At 42.7% G+C, this 18,853-nt stretch overlaps 3 protein-coding genes across 3 annotated transcripts; 1 reads left to right on the forward strand and 2 right to left on the reverse strand.

Moving 5' to 3' along the window:
- The first annotated feature begins 522 nt into the window (after positions 1 to 522).
- On the forward strand, positions 523 to 9,047 carry plin2 (perilipin 2). Its single transcript, XM_080741312.1, has 8 exons — positions 523 to 633; positions 794 to 842; positions 1,586 to 1,781; positions 2,755 to 2,837; positions 3,045 to 3,318; positions 6,505 to 6,683; positions 7,646 to 7,774; positions 8,328 to 9,047. The coding sequence occupies exons 2-8, from the start codon at positions 813 to 815 to the stop codon at positions 8,790 to 8,792; spliced, it is 1,356 nt and encodes a 451-aa protein (XP_080597438.1). The 5' UTR covers positions 523 to 633; positions 794 to 812; the 3' UTR covers positions 8,793 to 9,047.
- An 863-nt stretch (positions 9,048 to 9,910) lies between these two features.
- Positions 9,911 to 12,742, reverse strand: LOC308298401 (sodium- and chloride-dependent neutral and basic amino acid transporter B(0+)-like). Its single transcript, XM_080741994.1, has 5 exons — positions 12,711 to 12,742; positions 12,471 to 12,570; positions 12,001 to 12,110; positions 11,585 to 11,752; positions 9,911 to 10,382 (listed from the first exon to the last, which is right to left on the reverse strand). The coding sequence occupies exons 3-5, from the start codon at positions 12,079 to 12,081 to the stop codon at positions 10,245 to 10,247; spliced, it is 387 nt and encodes a 128-aa protein (XP_080598120.1). The 5' UTR covers positions 12,082 to 12,110; positions 12,471 to 12,570; positions 12,711 to 12,742; the 3' UTR covers positions 9,911 to 10,244.
- A 488-nt stretch (positions 12,743 to 13,230) lies between these two features.
- LOC308297860 (sodium- and chloride-dependent neutral and basic amino acid transporter B(0+)-like) lies at positions 13,231 to 18,853 on the reverse strand (the record flags this gene model as incomplete). The annotated part of the gene is made up of 9 exons (XM_080741426.1): positions 13,231 to 13,379; positions 13,493 to 13,585; positions 14,200 to 14,335; positions 14,833 to 14,973; positions 15,423 to 15,555; positions 16,195 to 16,272; positions 17,750 to 17,891; positions 18,483 to 18,614; positions 18,784 to 18,853. The coding sequence occupies 9 exons, from the start codon at positions 18,851 to 18,853 to the stop codon at positions 13,231 to 13,233; spliced, it is 1,074 nt and encodes a 357-aa protein (XP_080597552.1).

Raw genomic sequence — 18,853 nt, forward strand, 5'->3', positions numbered from 1 at the left:
TTTGCATCCCAAACCCGAGTAGAGACACCCATCTGGGCCACTTTCCGCCCAGCACCAGCATACTCGACCACCTCCGGAGCTCCAGGGCCGGGGGGGCAGCGCCGTCGCCGGCCTGCCCCACCGAGAGTGCCCCCCAGGTCGGCCTCGAGCGGCGAGGGGCCGGCCCCTGGGCCCTGGAGCTCCGAGCTCCAGGCTCCCTGGCTCTCTCCCCCCCTCCCTCCTTTGAAAAACTCTCCAGAGCAAAGTGGGAACTTCCTCCATCAGGAGGGTGCCCCGTCCGTGCAACGTCATAGGGGGTGGATTGAGATTCCAGGGGGCGGATTGAGTCATTCTCATACTATCCAATAGCATCCCTCACACAATCCGCCCCCTAACATACTATCCAATAGCATCCCTCACACAATCCGCCCCCTAATCTGCTGTGGTCTGCAGCCAAACCCACTTGGAGAAAAGCTGCTGTGAGGATTACGTCAACTCCTGCCTCTCGCGATAGGACGACGTTATAAATACCGACTGACTGTTCACCTTCTCCACAAGAACTACTCAGCATCCTAAAGTGAACAGCTTCAGTGGTTTAACAGGAGATATCTGACATCGTATTGAAATAACTCTTCATACATCATTATATCATCGGTAAGTACACGATTTTATGACACCTATAATTCATTTATGTAATTTATGGATCACATACGTTTATCAATAGGCCTACTCGATGATCACTATAAAGTTACTGTATTACTGCTGATGTTAACTTTTTGTTAAGTTAACATTTGATTTTCTGTTCTTGCCTCAGGGTTTATCAAGTAGATAAAATGGCAGCAGTTGCAGTTCTCCCAAATCAGGTAGGCCTATGTGTAAGACTTTTTTGTACCCTGAACCTTTTATTTTGAAGTTTGATGTAGCCTAAGTGTAGCTATTGTTCTGTTGTGGACTTGGTCTCATTCCTCTGGATTTCTACATACTGTAAACATGCCTTTCCTATTGATCAGAGACAGAACACCTTTTATTGTAGTAGTAAGGTTATGTCAACTCTTTCCCTCAGACAAAATGATCATGTAGCCTAAAGTTCTGTTAACAAAAATGAAATGGAAAGACTTGATATGTATGATACCTCACAGGATGATTGTTCTGGGACTGGGGGTATTTGTAAAATGTATTATTATTAATTAATAACATGATTATACCAAGCAAAACATTCATTCACAATTATTATTATTATTATTATTATGAATAATTAATAAAGAAAGAATAGTGGCCAACCGGGTGCTAAAAGGAGATAAAAAATGTCTTAAAAGTATATGGTGCTTCTAGGATTAGTGGGAATAGACACTGATAAGAGGAGATTGGAGCACTCAAAAATGTGGAGGAGAGGAATTTAATGTTTAAAACAAATTATATTCTATAAGACCAAACATGTTTTTGACCGTGAGGTTCTTTCCCCGATGAAGACCTCACAGTCGAAACATGTTGATTTAATAGAATAAAATGTGTTTTAAACTTTTAATTCCTCTCCTCCACATTTTTGAGTGCTTGGATCGCCTCTTCTTTTTTTTTTTATCAATTATAATTAATAATTCCCCTGCAGAATTTTGGTCAGAGGGTGACGAGCCTACCTCTGGTGAGCTCCACCTATGGCCTGATGTCCGGGGTGTACGCCAGCACCAAGGACACTCACCCCTACATCAAGTGTGTGTGTGAGGCCGCGGAGCACGGAGTCCACACCATCACCTCTGTGGCCCTGACCAGCGCCCTGCCCCTCATTGGGAAGCTGGAACCTGGAAGTAAGATTCATTATGTCCCGACTGTCGACATTTTAGAGCAGTGGTTCCCAAACCTTTCAAATGTCAAGGTCTCCCCTTAACTCTGAACCCGTTAGGGTCCCTGGAATCCACTTTGAGAACCACTGTTTTAGACTAGAGCAGTGGTTCCCAAACCTTTCTGGTCGAGACCCAAACGAGAGATTAGATGTTTGCCCGGGGACCCAAACTAGTGAAAATACATGCCTTGATCGTGATCGGCTATTTTCACTACTTCTTAATTACGGTATTATAAAATATATTAAAAGGGGGAAAAACATGTTTTGGGGGGAGTGGAAATCCTTATAAATAATATTTTCGAGTCGTGACCCATCAAAATTGGCCCGTGACCCACAAAAGGGGAACAGTGTTTTAGAGAACTCACACCACCGCATAAATTATCTGTGTCAAGTTTGTATACAAGAATATTTATAATCCTTAGTTCCTGTTCAGTGGAGATATTTGGGCTGTGTCTGTGTGACTCAATGAGTCATTCGTTTGGGAAACAGGACGTTGGCTCTTACTCATCTTGACCTGTCACCCAGTTATTTACTCAATTCCCTCCCTTGAATAAACCCGGACAACCACATGACACAATTAAAACTTTAGTCCAGTGGTTTTACGGGTCCATGTGGTTTCATTTTACACTCTCATTTGCCCGTTCTCGTTTGCCTGTTATCTCTACAATATTGTACCACATAATTTACAGCATGGAATTGTGGACAAAATGGTGGTCCGTGGCTCAAATGCTGAATAAATAATGGACCTTGATGTGAAAAAGGTTGAAAACCACTGCTGCAGTCCATTCACTTAAATCAACATTTCATTTATCTTTCATTATACATCTATTTTTATTGGATATCCTTTTTCCGAACAAAGAGATTCATACACAGTTTTCTTAGTGCAGTATTGTATGTTTCTTGTATTGATATCACTTCCATTTTTGTACTGCCAACAGTTGCCATTGCCAACGAACTTGCTTGTAAAGGTCTGGACAAGATCGAGAGAACTCTGCCAATTCTGCAGCAACCTTCTGATCAGGTGCAGTAGCCAATGACTGGTTAACTATTAACTATCATTAACTATTGTAATGGAGACAGATTGGGCAGGGCTTGCTTGGCAAACATACACGCAACCTCACATTTCACAAATTTCACAATGTCTGTGCTGATGGCATCTGGACAACAAAACGACCCTTGATGTTTGCTTGCTTCATCATCGTTTATTTCTGTCCCCGTCTGTGGACAGATCGTGGCCAGTGCCAAGCACGCCGTGAGCGGTGCCAAAGACGCCGTGTCGGTCACCGTCACCGGTGCCAAGGACACGGTGTCTGACACGCTGACCAACGTGGTGGACAGGACGCGGGGGGCGGTGCAGGACGGCGTGGAGATCACCATCGCCGTGGTCAACACGGTGCTGGACTGCCGCGTGGCCCGCATGGTCAGCAGCGGCGTGGACAGCGCCCTCAGCACCTCCGAGAGCCTGGTGGAGCAGTACCTGCCACTGACCGAGGGCGAGCTGGGTGAGTGACTGCCAAAACCCGCACGGACAAGCAGACTGAACGAACGCTGGTACCTGGTTACATGGCTCCTTATTGGGATACACTAATTAGCTCATTAATCCACTAATCACCCACTTAAGTCATATTGCTTTGTCTTTTTGACATATTTTTATTTTATCTCATTATTTTTGCCTTTGTTGATAGATTACAGAAGGCTGACAGGAAATGGGGAGAGATAAACACAGTTTTAAAGGTCGGGAGTCGAACCAGCTGCTAATGCAGCTGTCAGGCTATGTGTCCGGGCCGCTACCCTAGCCGTCCAGGCCTATCTTGTTTTTTATCCAATTTGATTAATGTGAATATATTCGTTATTAGTATGTTAGTATTATACTTGATTAAGTTATCTTGTTTAATTTATCTCAAAGCACACAAACATGCACTACTTCAATCTGTCTTTATGAAAGGTTTTTGAGATGAGTCTAGGCTGTTCTATAAAAAGAGTGTTTACTAAAGACTATTGGGGTCATTAAGAGTTAGCCACACAAGTATGTTGTTGATGTTGGAATTGGCCCAGTTTTCAGGGAAAGCACAGCTTATCGGACTGCATTCGCAGAAGTCAAGCTTTCCTTCAGAGGCCATAGAGTTCTAGATCACCAGGTGAGAACTGGGCTTTAGCTGTTCAGGGCTATAAGGCTTTCAGAAGCTAATATTTAAATCCTATACACTATGTTCCTGTCACTCCTGTGTGTGCCAACAGCCACAGTACTTATTAACTCATGGGATGCCCACGAGGTGTCTACACGCCAATCTCTTTGATGTCTCTGGAGGCCCACGACGTGTTGACGTGTTTACTGTATAATTTACAGTATTAACTTTAAATCTCACCGTTAGGTTGGGGCTACGCATGGATGTGGCCCATTAGCCGCTAGTCGCTTCGAGTCGACGCTGAGAGCATCGCGCGGCCGTTTTTCTCCATATACTCCAATGCATTTCCCCATCTTTAACGCCCTTTATCTCTGATGTTTGTTTTATGGCTAAAACTGTGGCGGGGTGTGGCAAAATGTCAAAATTTTGATCGGCAATGAACAGTTATGATCAACACTGGTCCATACAGAAAGTTACACAACAACATCCTGTCTGCGCTCATGTGACCAAGTGACGTCATGACGCATGCATTGACGCAGCAGGGCCGGATTCAATACAATGGTGGTGGGCCTGGGCAGCGGGATAAATGGGGCAATCCAGGGGCACCCGACGTGTTAAGGAGTAATAATCAGTGAATAACTGCTCTATATTTACTCTATTTCGGCCTCAAGCTTGTAGATCAGCTATTTTGGCAAACAGATCTGGTGCAGAGGGAAAAAATACAGACCACTGGGAATGCCAAGTACAGACCCTGGGGGGGACTGTACCCTGATTAACGCAGTTTCTAATACATGAATGAATGCCTTGCTTTCATATTGAAACTGAAATTGTTTGTGTCACCCGACCTGATTTTCTGAGGTTGTGTAATAAATTACCATAATTGCAGGTATGAAATATGATCCATAATTGTATGTAAGGCATGTTATGAGTAAGCCTTACTGTTAGTAACATTTACTTTGAGTTGTGCCTAGTGGTCAATATTGTAATGTATTTTTTGTCATTTCGAGAGGCAACTTTACTTTAAGCTCTCCAACAGTGAGTAAAGAAAATCTGAAAGGATTGAAACAGATCTGATAATTTCGCCATAGCTCTGTCAAGTTGTTCTTGCAGTACCATCACAACTTTCTGTTGTCGTTCTTGTAGTAGCGTCACAGCCTGCCCGTGGTAGTCGAGTGCCTTCTGTTGGTCGCCGAGTTGTTGTTGCGTTCTCTTTGTGCTCTGTTCCGCTCCCATCTTGCACACGGCAAACCCATTTTTAGGGATCAATCCATACTTTTTGTGTCATCATCAGGTTACAGAGAAACCACAGAGAGAGAGCATGCCTCCCTCAAGCCTCCTATACAAATGTCACATAGGTCTTTTATACAGAAGTCAGGACATACAGGTAACAGATGGCCAGGCCTTTTATGGGCAGTGAGTGGAACATACAGTTTGGGATATTTTGTAAATAGATTGGTGTGACAAAGCTGTTAACAGTTCACATGACTCAGCTCTGTGTACTCCCAACTGGTTAACAGCAGGTGCTGTTCCCAACCTCCTGGAGAGTGGTGCTCTATTCAGTTTAGAATTAACACATTTAGTAAATATTATCAGTACTATAATTTTGTCCATCACAGCGGCAACAACCTCGACAGAATAATTTTACAAGGAATGACTGTGATGGGGCGCCCGCTGGCCTAGTGGTCAAGGCGCATACCACATAATATGATGCCTGCTGGCGTCGCCGGTTCGATTCCCGATCCCGACGACCTTTGCCACATGTCATTCCCCATCTCTCTCCCCATTTCCTGTCAGTCTACTATCCTATCAAATAAAGGCATAAAAAAGCCCCCCCAAAAAAAGGAATGACTGTGATCTTGCACATCATCTTCAAATGCAATTAAAGGACAACTTTGTTTTTTACAACAAGGGTTCATATTTTAGATAGTAATTAGAGAAAAGAAAAGAGTGTTAAAATGTTTTCATTTACTGCTTTCTATCATTTTAGTGATTTTGATTTCAGTGGATGGGGGCATGCGTACAAGTGGCTGATCTTTTTAGCCACAATAAGCCGGCAATTTCTTTATTTCTATTTACAGTAACACTACTAGCCCCCATAAGTCACATCTGCCCATGAAAGATTGCGGTGCATCTTGGGAATGGGATTATTGTGTCTAAAAATACATATTTAGCCACTTGCACGCATGCCCCCACCTACTGAAAGAAAAATAATTAAAATCGCTAAAACGATAGAAAGCAATAAATGAAAGCATTTTAACACTCTTCTTCTCTCTAATTACAATCTAAAATATGAACCCCTTGTTGTAAAAAAAAACAAACTTGTCCTTTAAGTTAAATCCATGTCAAATACTCAGAGGCAGAAGATATAAATAAGCTGTCGGTTTGCTGTTAACATCCATGACCTTTTTCTAAACACTTCAGATCCAAGTAGTTGTATGACATGTAAAGAATGAAAGCGTTTTCGGACATCAAAAACTCCATGTGCTGAACGTATAATAAATAACGACATATTCGTTTCTTTATGTAATGACTATTTTTCATGTTTTCTTCCCTTGTCCACAGAGCTGGAGGTTAAAATGGTGAAAGGATTTGATAGGAAGGAGCCGAGCTACTATGTCCGCCTGGGTTCACTGTCCACCAAACTGCGCAAGCGGGCGTACACCAGAGCACTGGACAAAGTACGAGACGCTAAGCAGCGCAGCCAGGAGTCTATCGCTCAGCTTAACCACACTGTGGACCTGGTGGGTCTGCTTTTACCTTCTGGAAATATTTTGAAATTAGAAAAATATTTTTCCAGTACTGGAAAAGTTTTGGAATTGATCAAGGGTCATGGAGACAAATTGAACAAATTAAACATTGGTCAAATTGTCAAATATTAGAGGCAGAAATTGTGAAAATAGCAGATCTACATGCTCACAACGCCTCGCAACGCGAGGCGTTGTGAGCATGTAGATCGGCTATTTTCACAATAAAACTGTGTTATACAAAATTCCTCTACTCTCACGGCCTGAAAAGGTTGAGAACCACTGGCATACATGTCTTTAGGCATTGCGCATAGGAGTAAGCGACTCGTTATTGAGATGAATTATTGTTATATAGTCCTGGAAATCGGGTTAAATATTATGGAAAAGTTTTGGAAATGTTTTGGATATTAATTGGTAAAGATGTGTGGGAACCCTGTTTATATCGGTGGTTCTTCATTTCAAGGACCCCATAACTCCATGTAGACATGGAACCAAATGGACCTTTAACGCATTATTACTTTAACCATTATTTTATGCTTTAACAAAAATAGCAGATCTACAAGCTCACTGCGAGCTTGTAGATCTGCTATTCTTGAAAAATCATGAAAATGTGTGCAAGTCTTTGAATATTTTGACCCGATCCTATAAATGTCTTCTAAATCCTTCTTCTAAATCAGTGGTTCTCAAACTGTTTCATGTCAAGGACCCCCAGAATTATAAGTGTTTGGCCGGGGACCCCCCCCCCCCCCATCTCAAAATATGTTGTTTCAGGGACCACCCAGAAGCAAAGATTTGAGTTGCAAAAGTCTGCTTTGAAAATGATATATTCAAAGATTTGCATACATTTTCATGATAAAAAAACGATCTACAAGCTCACAGCTACAAGGTCAAGCTATGAGCTATTAATGAAGAGCTTATGTATTCCCTTTAGTAACGCCTACATCATTTTACTTCACCAGATTGAATATGCCAAGAAGAACATCGATGGGGCCAACCAGAAAGTGTATAACAAGTTCAACTCCTTGGTAGACTGGACATCCAGGACATCCAGCAGTGTGAAACAGGAGAAGGACAGCGACGAGGCAGAGGTAAGGAGAATGATCTCAACCCTGGAGGAGCCAAGAAGATCAAGAACGCAGAAAGTTCCATCATAAACACAAATCACAACAGAAAACAGCCCAACTCTGTGTCTCTGTGCCAACGTTGTGTGTCCACTATAATTTTGCAAAAGTAAATTATAACAGATGAAAACAATCAAGATTTAAATAGGCCTATATGAATCTAAATGGTAATATACTGTACTATCATGTTCCTCACACCATGAGTGAGCAAAAGACAGTGATGATAAGCCTCACATGGCGTCCGTTTCCAAATCTGATTCTCAACTTTTTCTAGTTTCTATTCTCTTAACTCTTTCATAAAGATTGTTAATTGTATTCAAACATCCTTTTATTATTTGTTTCTTGTACACTACTACATGTTTGGTCTTAACGCAATTAATGTGTTGCGTAAAGTACTTTGAATTGTTTCTGAAATGTCAACTGTGCTACACAAATACAAACGTGCCTTGCCTTGTTGTGGCGCGGCTGTAAAGCACGGTGTTCCAACATTCATCACGTTCCTCCGTCTTCTCCCCTGCAGGTCATCGAGTCTCGCACCCTGGCCCTGGCGCACTCCCTCACCCAGCAGCTCCAGACCACCTGCCTGGTCGTGGTGTCCGGCCTGCACGGCCTGCCCAACCACATCCAGCAGGAGGCGCTGTCGCTCAGCTACTCGGCCACCCAGGTGTACACCAGCTTCCGCAAGGCCAGCGCCTTCGGGGACCTGCCCGACAGCATGCTGGCGGGCAGCAGAGTCCAGCTGGGCAAGATGAAGGACTCCCTGGACAACGTCATGGACTACCTGATCAACAACACGCCACTCAACTGGCTGGTAGGGCCCTTCTACCCGCGGAGTGAGCTCCCGAAAAAAGACGCCGCCTCCTGCTGTCCCGCCACGTCCTCCTCCTCCTCCTGTCCCAACCCACAGCAGGCACACCCAGAGTACCCCATGGAGGTGGAGATGGAGTCACTGGCTTCCAGCATGCAGCAGCAGCAGCAGCAGTAGTTAAGACTTTCAGTATAATTTGATATCATTTCACTAACAGCAAGCCTTAAATGAACAATGAACATGAGTTTTTGCTTTGTAGAGTACGCTGCCGTCTATTGAACATCTTAACCACTTTTTAACCCAGTGCACTCTCTGTTTTTGGAATGTCTTTGTATGACGATTTCTACTATCTCTCATGTTACAAATTCCAGCTTCTTGGTCAAAAGTGATCAAGCGATGACGTTTAATAAAGTTTGTATTGGAACACACAAATCTGCAGTTGTGGGGTCTTTTTCCATGTGTCAAACGTAACTTAACCAACGGATTTTGACAGTAGGAGATACAGTATGTGGTTTAGAACTATTAGCTGTATCTTTGAAAAAGTGAAAGGTCAAAGCTGTTATTTGTTTCCATGCTTACCGCGAATACCAAATTTAGATGTATGTATTTATTTATTGATTGATTGAACATTTTATTAGACAAAAATGAAGAACAACAACACAAGTACAGTCAAAACAAAAAAATGTGTACAGCACAAGTACATTCAGCAGCAAAAAGAAAACATTCAATATCATCGCAAGTATAAAAATCACACCCAATGTGAAGTGAGCGGTGGTCGTGCTTGCATAACGTCATCAGACTAGGATTTGAGTCTAGGATGTGTACAGGGTATGCTACACACACACACGTTTTGCTATGGCAAAACACTGAGGAAAAAGGCTACAGACACACGACATGATATCACTAGACAAACATGATGCTACGTAACGTACACACATTTTGCTATGGCAAAACGCTGAGGAAAAAGGGTACAGAGTAGGGGGAAAAGGTGGGGGTAAGGTAAGGGGGGTGATCACTTCTCGTATGTCTATGGGACATGCCTCTGGCCTCCTGAAAGGTGAATTTTCGGGGCAGTTTTGAAGGAGGCAGAAGAGATATAGAGCGAGGGGCTCTAGTATGGCAGCGTTCAAACCACTTTAGTCTGGTTAGATGTGTAAGGCAGTGGTTCTCAAACCTTCTCATTTCAGGGGGCACCCGCTGGCCTATACCAGTCCAGGCGCATACTTAGAGGGAAATGATCAGTGTTGGAAAAAGTATTGTGTAAAAGTATCAATAGCCAGGCTTGTCAATGCTCCTGGATCCTGGGAATCCCCTGGATTGGCAAATCTCCTGGATTTGGTATCAAACTCCCAAAATTCACCAGAACACAGGAAATGACATCTACTATGAGGACCCCCAGACCCCCTGCTTTAGGGGTGGGGCAATGCATGCAGATAGGGCCTATTCACGTGAGCTTGAATGCAGAATGTTCGCCTATTATGGCAACTGCCGAATAGGGATGTTAGTAGAATAGGGAAGCTGATCTTGGCTATGTTCACTACTTTTGCACGACACTGAGGTTTTAAAAAAAGGGCAGAAATGTACTAACAGAGTAAATATCCATACCAGTACATACAGTATGGACAAGCGTCAAGGCGGTGTTCGTTCATCACATTGCTTGTAGAGTAGGACTTGCACAGCCTGTAGAGACAGTTGGTAGCGTTCACCACGATGAACATCCAGGTAGGGATGCCAGTCCACGGAGGGAGAGCACAAACACTTCACACGCTGTGGGAAGTAGACAGAGCAGAGGTCAGGAGAACGTTTAGGTCCCAAGTGTGTACCAGCCGTGGCACCCTAGGGTGCCGTGATGCCAGTCCAGGGGTGCCTCAGAATACTTTGATACAGGGTTCCCACGGTCATGAAATTCCTGGAAATATTTTTAAATTAGACAAATATTTTTCCAGTACTGGAAAAATTTTGGAATTTATCAAGGGTCCTGGAAAAAATAGCTATGCATTGTCTTTGGTTATTGATTTTGTTAATACCTCTGAAATGACAAATTAAACATTGGCCAAATTGTCAAATATTAGAGGCAGAAATTGTGAAAATAGCCGATCTACATGCTCACAACGCCTCGCAACGCGAGGCGTTGTGAGCATGTAGATCAGCTATTTTCACAATAGAACCGTGTTGTACAAAATTCCTCTACTCTTAGTGCTCGTCAGGGTGGGGGGGTCCCCAGTTAAAATGTGATTATTTTGGGGGTCACGGCCTGAAAAGGTTGAGAACCACAGGCATACACTACTTGTCTTTGGGCATTGCACATAAGAGTAAGCGACCTGTTATTGAGCTGAATTGTTGTTATATAGTCCTGGAAATTGGGTTAAATATTCTGGAAAGTTTTGGAAAAGTTTTGGAAATTAATTGGTAAAAATGTGTGGGAACCCTGTTGATAATATTTGGAATTCATCAATACCACTTCAGTTTAACCATGCACTTACAGTAACACCCTCTGCTTGGTAAAACAGACCTGATTTGCACTGTACTTGATGAGTTATTTTTTCATCTAACTCAACTCCCTTCACCAAAAACAGCAGATCTACAAGCTGTTTTTGGCTAACCTTTCCCCCAGAATAGGGATGCTGGGGTTCAGGTGGTTAAACGCCAAGTATAAACGTTATTTTCTGTTTGTTCTAATGGAAACGTTACATACCATATCTCAGGTGGAAAGATGGGCATATTTACGTAGCGCAATATGATAGCCTTTAAGATTTTAAAAATTAACAGTGTAATTCAAGGGTGCCGTGGATGAAAAGGTTATTTACAGGGATGCCCTCAGTCAACAAAGTTTGAACAGAAGCAATCTCACACACACACACACACACACACACACACACACACACACACACACACACACACACACACACACACACACACACACACACACACACACACACACACACACACACACACACACACACACACACCTTCCATAGGCTGCCCTCTGCTTTACTCAGCTTATACACAGCGATGACAGGGATCCAGATGAGGCAGAAGAGTGGCATGCACCAGCCCAGAGCCAGGCCCCAGGCTGGGTACGCCACGTCTCCGTAGGTAGGAGGAACGAACGGTGCCAGAGAAGAAACCAGGAGCACCTATGGTCAGAGGCAGAGGGCAGTGTTTATAAAGAGGTCAAATTCTATTTGTTATTAAGGTTCTGGCAACAGATATGGGCAATATACAGCATGCTTCTATTCCATTTACAAATGTGTACAGAAACACTTTTCTGTAGCTTTTTTTGTTGTTCGGTGCCATGGTATAACTGTAACAGTATAACTACTGCTATACACATAACTATGTGAAAAAGTGATGTAAATGTTAAGGGACAGTGTTTGGGACTCACTATGATGATGCAGGGGGTGATGACAAACCAGCAAGCTCGCCACCACAACCAGAACCAGAAGCTCTTCTTCCCAATCATCATCTCTATGTCTTCAATCAAACGGTTACCACCTGGTGAGCACATTACATAGCACACGCATGACACAAAATGATGTATGCACATACACATACAGTATAGCCTACTGAACACTCACAGGTCACTTTATCAGGTAGGCCTATAGACTTAAGAGACTTTCTTTAATCAGCCAATCAAATGGCAGCAACTCAATGGATTTAGACATGTACACAGACTACACACAGGGTCAAGATGATCAGTTGCAGTTCAAACCGAACATCGGAATGGGCCATCGGAACATCGGAATGGACCCTCAGTTGCAAACTCTGCTCCCTCAGTTTAAGTTTTATGAACATGTTATTTCAAATGATGTGTGCTCGCTCACCCTCATCTCCACACCTGCTGTTCATATTTACCGTATATGTAGACGAAGCCAATGATCTCCAAGAGACCAGTGATTAGCAGAACCCAGCTAGCAACAGAAGCATCTGTGAGAGTCACCCAGTATATTCCTGCCTGTCACGCACACACACACACACACACACACACACACACACACACACACACACACACACACGCACGCACAGAACGGTATTGGGTGCAATGAAAAATCATGTAACATAAAGTGGCACTTACTGTATGAAGCTAATACATACCCTTGTGACGCATGGGAGCCCGAGAAAGAAGAGGACGGAACAGGTTATCACAGAAACTACGGGGCGCCTGGATCTGAGGAACTTAGGGTAGGCATCTTGGAGGCTGGTCCCAATGATCCCTAAATGACAGGAAGGACTCATAATGACAAGATAATAACATATTCAAACTGAAACAATCGTAGCTTCTCTGATGTACACTAATGAATGAAGGTTCAAATTAAGTGCTGCGCTGTTAGAATTGTTAATATTAGGCAAGGGTCAATGCCATATATCAGTAAATCATCCCTTAATTTACAAGAAGTCTACACAATTAAAGAATGTAGAAGAATTTTTATTTTGTTCAATGTTTGCCTGTCATTTCTCCTCATCCAACGATAACAAAATGTACTAAGTTCTGGGTCTGAGAGGGTAAATCTCATCGAATAGCGGTCCGTGGCATGAATGCGGAATAAATAATGGACCTTGATATGAAAAGGGTTGAAAAACCACTGCCATACATTGATTGGATATCCACTGGCAGTCATTGGCAGATCTGAAACTCACCGATGGCTGCAATCTGGGAGCCCAGACCAAGGATGAACACCATGAGAAAGAACAGAACGGACCACAGGGGAGACAGGGGAATCTTTGAGAGTGCATCTGGATAAGCAATGAACGCCAGACCAAATCCTGCACACACAAATACATGTGGAAATTAGATGATCATGTCAGAGAATGTGCTGACCATTTTGGTAGGATTCTTCTTTATAAATGTACTATGTGTAATCTAGGGAGAATCTCACCTGACTGGGCAACCTCATTAACAGGCTTCCCTGAGACGAGAGCCATGTGGCCCAAAATCGAAAAGACGGCAAAGCCAGCAAACACACTGGTTCCTTGGAAGAAATGCAACAAGAACAATGTGCTTTACCTTAAACCCACATACAAATGTTACATTTATTAATAAATGGCTCTTGCATTAGTTTTACAATGACACTATTACTGCCTGTATTTGAATACATATTTTTTCTCAGACCCTGGGGCTGGCCTAGAATCTAGTCAATATTGTTGAAAAGAGCATGATTTTCACACATTTCGCTTTTGATGTCAGCAGAATTTAGCAGGTACATTGTCTGCAATGAAACGGAAGAGCATATTCTTTTGCATCAAGTCTGGTGTAGAAGTTCAAGTTGCACACACAGTAACAGCAACTGTGTTAACTGTGTGTACTACATGGATTAATTCAGTGTCTTAATATCTTTTCTAGTTGTAGCCTACAACTGTACATGTTTTTCAGTTTGTCCTTAATTTAATGAGGGAGCACAATGGAAACAAGAAACAACATTTATTTGTATTTTCTTTGTGTTATCCTTTTAATCCCCGATGCTCTTTGACTGTACCAATGCCTAACTTATTAATAAAGTATTCAATTCAATTGAATGACATAGTCATAGTGGGTATTAATATATTTACCCAGCATATGGCATGCTCTTGGTTTCTCAGTACTTACCAAGGTCACAGAGAGTTATAGCGAGAGTGTCTTGAAACACATTGTTGTGGAACTTGCTGTAGGAGGACAGGGCTGGGATGCCGCCCCATCCAATGGTCAGAGAATAGAAGACTTGACCTGCAGCATCTTTCCACACCTAAAACAACATCAGAAATCAGGATTTCTAAACGCAACAGGCTCTATGCACAGCACCATATTGGGAAGGAAGAGCAGGGGGAAGGGTCCTTACTTCCTTCAAGGTGTTACCAATGATTCTAATGAAGGCTCTGTTCCATTTAGTGTAGCACAGTGGTTCTCAAACCTTTTGATTTCATGTACATGTATGTACATTTGAACACTCTCAGAGTTACAGATACAGACCCATAAGGGGGCCATTTGGAACCCGCTCAAGGACACTTTGAGACGCACCGGTGTAGGCCTATAGTAGGCTACAGTGTGAGCCAACATGCACAATATCCATATATATCCACAATGACCGTAATGGAACAGAGCCGTCATTAGTATAATTGTTAAGACCTGTGAAGGAATTAAGGAAGAGGTCCAATTTCCTTTAGAATATGGCTGCTGTGCATCCGAGCACAGCAGCCATATTCTGGTGATGACTTATTTGTTTATTTGGGACGTTATTATTACCTCTGCTTCACCAAGTTTAGTCATATTGGACTGAGAACCAATGTAGTACTGGATCCCATCTCCAGCACCCTCTAGTATCACGCCTCTGATCAGCAGAATGAGCAGCACTACGTAAGGGAACGTGGCTGTGAAATACGCTATCTGGGGGGTAGAAAAAGCACAAGCATTCACACTGGATATAATATAAGGAAGATGGGTGTTCTCTCACCAAAGAAAGAGCCTATAGGGCAGAGGAGCTTCCAAACTCACTTTGAGTGATTTGTCCAGCAAGGGTTAGATAGACAAATGCAAAAAGATCTGCCACAAACTACTGACCTAAATCAAAGCATGGGATTATAATATTTTTGTTTTACTCCTTTAACCCTATTTACTGTGTTGAATGCCAAACAGCAAACATACAGTAGCTGATCTACAGGCTCACAACACCGTGAGTAGATCTGCTATTTTCACCAGATGTTTATCCATTCTAGCAAGACCTTTGCCTATTATGACATGCACAGAATAGGAATTCTAGGGTCTAAATATATCAGTGAATTGCAGGCATGTAGCACAGGAGGCCATGATGGGCAGAGGAAGCAGATGTACTGTACTTTGCCTGTTGCCTTGAAGCCTTTGGAGAGGGCCACTGCAGTGAGGACCCAGGCCAGCAGCAGACAGAGGGCAAGGTGCCACACAATGGGTCCCGTGTCATCAAGACCACTCGATCGTTGCAGCACCACACGACTGGGGGGTGGGGGACGACGACAGGGTAGTGTTAGTTTAAGGCCATTTGTAGGTGTCACTTTAGATTTTAACAACTTTAACCATTATTTTATGCTTTAACTATTGAAAAATAGCAGATATACAAGCTCACAGCGCGGCACTCTGTGCAGATCTGCTATTTTTTTTTAAATCGTGCAAGTCTGAATATTTTTGACCCGATTCTATAATGTCTTCTAAATCCTTCTTCTAAATCAGTGATTCTTAAACTTTTTCATGTCAAGGACCCCCAAAATTACATGTATTTGGCCACGGACCCTCATCTCAAAATATGTTGTTCCAGGGACCACCCAGAAGCAAATATTTGAGTTACAAATGTTCACTTTTAAAAAGATATATTCAAAGAATTGCAAAAGAAATCAGGATTTTTCAAAAATAGCAGATCTACAAGCTCGCTGAGCTTGTATATCTGCTATTTTTTCAATAGTTAAAGCATTAAATAATTCTAAGGCCTAAAAGGGTTAACTCGAACTTGTAACTAACTTGTAAAAAATATTATAAGAGTTAAAGTAACGCTCAGACTTTTGCTGTGTAGGCTACTGTACGTACTATGTATGCATTTGATATGAAATGGCTTGCATGTACAGTGTGTGCATCTCTTACTCCCAGTATTGCTCGCTGGGGCTCTGTGCTGGAGTGGAGGTGGCGTTTGCTGCCGGACAGGTGCCGTTTTCCAGAGTCCTGTTGGACAAGCGCAGGCCAGTCGTATTGCATAACTCTATGGAAGGTGAAGATATAGTGAGCATGTGTTCATTGTGGAAATATCAGTGTCAGTGGGTACAACTACAAATGGCGCTACAGTGGGACTGCTAGGCATACAAATTATTTTTAAGGGCAACAGTTGTATAATTGCAATATTACACTCGAGGGTCTGCCTTATCACTGTTATTTGGCACGACAGCCTTGCTGCAGGAACGAGACGATAATACACACCCTCTCGTGTAATATGCTATTGCTTAATTGTTAATTTAATGGGAGCCCAACTTTCAGCAGCTGTAACAGATTCTCCTAGGGAAACTGAACTTCAGTCTTTGTGAGATGTGTTACTAGACACCTTTACAAACACATTGGTGAAGACATTTTTTGGTAAGGAATGTATTCCAGGATATGACACTATTTCTGAAGATATTCCCTTCCTAACAGTTAGAGTTGGTAAATTAGGTGTGAAACCTATGAGCTGCTTAAAGTTATAAGAGTAGAATGGAACCTATACTGTAGTTATGGTACCGCAGGTGCAGTGGCGAAACTAGCCCCCGGTGTGCCCCGATGCGAGATTTTCACCAAGTGCCCCACAACAACAACAACAACAACAACAACAACAACCACCTTTTTTCTACAGCGCAAATGCAGACAGCGCAAATGCGGGACACCAGGCTCCAACAGAAGACATCTACACACTCGCCATCTAATTCATGACAATATGTAGCCCAACCAAGTAGTGTCTCACTGTCTCCATCTCTCTCTGGTGCTAATGAACTCTTCCCTATGGCACTCCAACACAACAACTCTGACATTAGTCTTCACACTACAAACATCACCACGCCGTTTTTCCAAAACAGCATTATAAATATCATCCATTAAGACAACTAGGCCTACATTAATGACAGCACACAGCTTAATTGACAGTGATGCATCACTGCAAACCAGCATTATTTATATTAATTACTTAACTCACCTGCTAAAGTAAGGTGGATGACAACAACAAGACCAGTTGGGCACGTTTTGTTCCATATTCCACAGTGTCTTGGTTTTAGAGAGCATGGCAAATATTAACTGTTCCCCAAAGTCGTGTGTTGAAACTTTATATTCCATAATGCCCGAGAGTGTTGTTTTTACTTCATAAGTTCAGAACGTCTCTTCAGCCTGTGTTCCGTCAGCAGCACTAAGGGGCCCTGTCATAGCTTCCTGTCATACCAGTGGACATTTCAAAACAAGAGTCATTGTATTGGATATTTGTAAAGTGATCATTCAACACATGTTTTATTTTGAAATGGTAGCAGCCTACTACAGGAAATAGATGCAACAGATCAGGACAGAAGCGGCTCCGTCTGTATACATTGTTATTATTAGATTATTTATTTTTTCTCCTCCACCTGCGTGTGCCCCTGGACGTCACGGGCCCTAATGCGCATGCGTCGGCTGCGTCAGTGGTAGTTACGCCCCTGCGCAGGTGGCAGAGCACTCGCTCCATGGAAGAGGGGACTGGAAGGAAGCGAACATGTAGTACAGGCTGTAGGCCACGATCACATTGTAAAAGGTCGACATCATTGCATTCACCAGCACCATGGTAGCTCCAACACCTGGAGAAGAGGAGAAAAGGGTCATATAACAAAACAAAATGAGTTATTTATGAATGTGTAGGCTGGAAAAAATACAATAAAATATTATTCAAAAGTTATCGAAAGAACACGGCCTGCTCACGTATTAGGAGGGTAGTATGAGTCACCAGAAAAAATAACAGGTGTTTTTAATGAATCTATCATGGTTAAAACGGAGTTTGAAGTTACAATGTGTGTGTATGTGGAGGCCTCCTGAAGGAGGAAGGCCTGGTAACAATGACATCAAATATCTAAATATTGAATCAAGCAAATTAAAAACTGTTCAGGGTGTTCATAAATGCCTGATTAGACAATAAAATGACCAAAAGTTTTTTTGAAAGTGAAATATCCCTTTAACCCAAATAATTACTTATTCTCTAACAATTACACACCACATGAAGCGTCGAGTCAATTAAGTTGTCATAATTCTTTGGCTCAGGAATGTAACAAAAACAAACAAAAGTTCCCTATGAACTCGAGCCTTCGTGCAGGGTGTGTAATTGATAGAAAATAAGTCTTTTTGTGGGTGTGAACTACTCCTTTAAGGTTATAGTAGTTCTTCTGAACTCCCACCTTGGAGTATTGGTGCAGCGCTCCATATGTTGACAGGGCCCAGACTGCAGAACTGCCCTAGGGAGCTCTCCAAGAAGAACAGTGGAATGCCAGCCACCAACATCATCACAACATAAGGAAGGAGAAAGGCACCTGGTCACAAGTGAAAGGAGCTGGAGTGTTGTTATTGTGTTTGGGGCAGGAAAAAGAGCTGTACCACTGTTGCTCTGTCAAAAGTTCAGTTATTTTTCATTTGGGTTTGAGTAGCAGCTTGGACAGTGAACTGAACTTAATTGTTATACGTCATATACTGTGTACTCACCTCCACCATTCTTATAGACCAGATAGGGAAACCGCCAGACATTACCAAGGCCAACAGCATGGCTAATCAT

Source organism: Nannobrachium achirus (genome assembly GCF_963921795.1).
Source record: "Nannobrachium achirus genome assembly, chromosome: 14".
Taxonomy (NCBI): Eukaryota; Metazoa; Chordata; class Actinopteri; order Myctophiformes; family Myctophidae; genus Nannobrachium; species Nannobrachium achirus.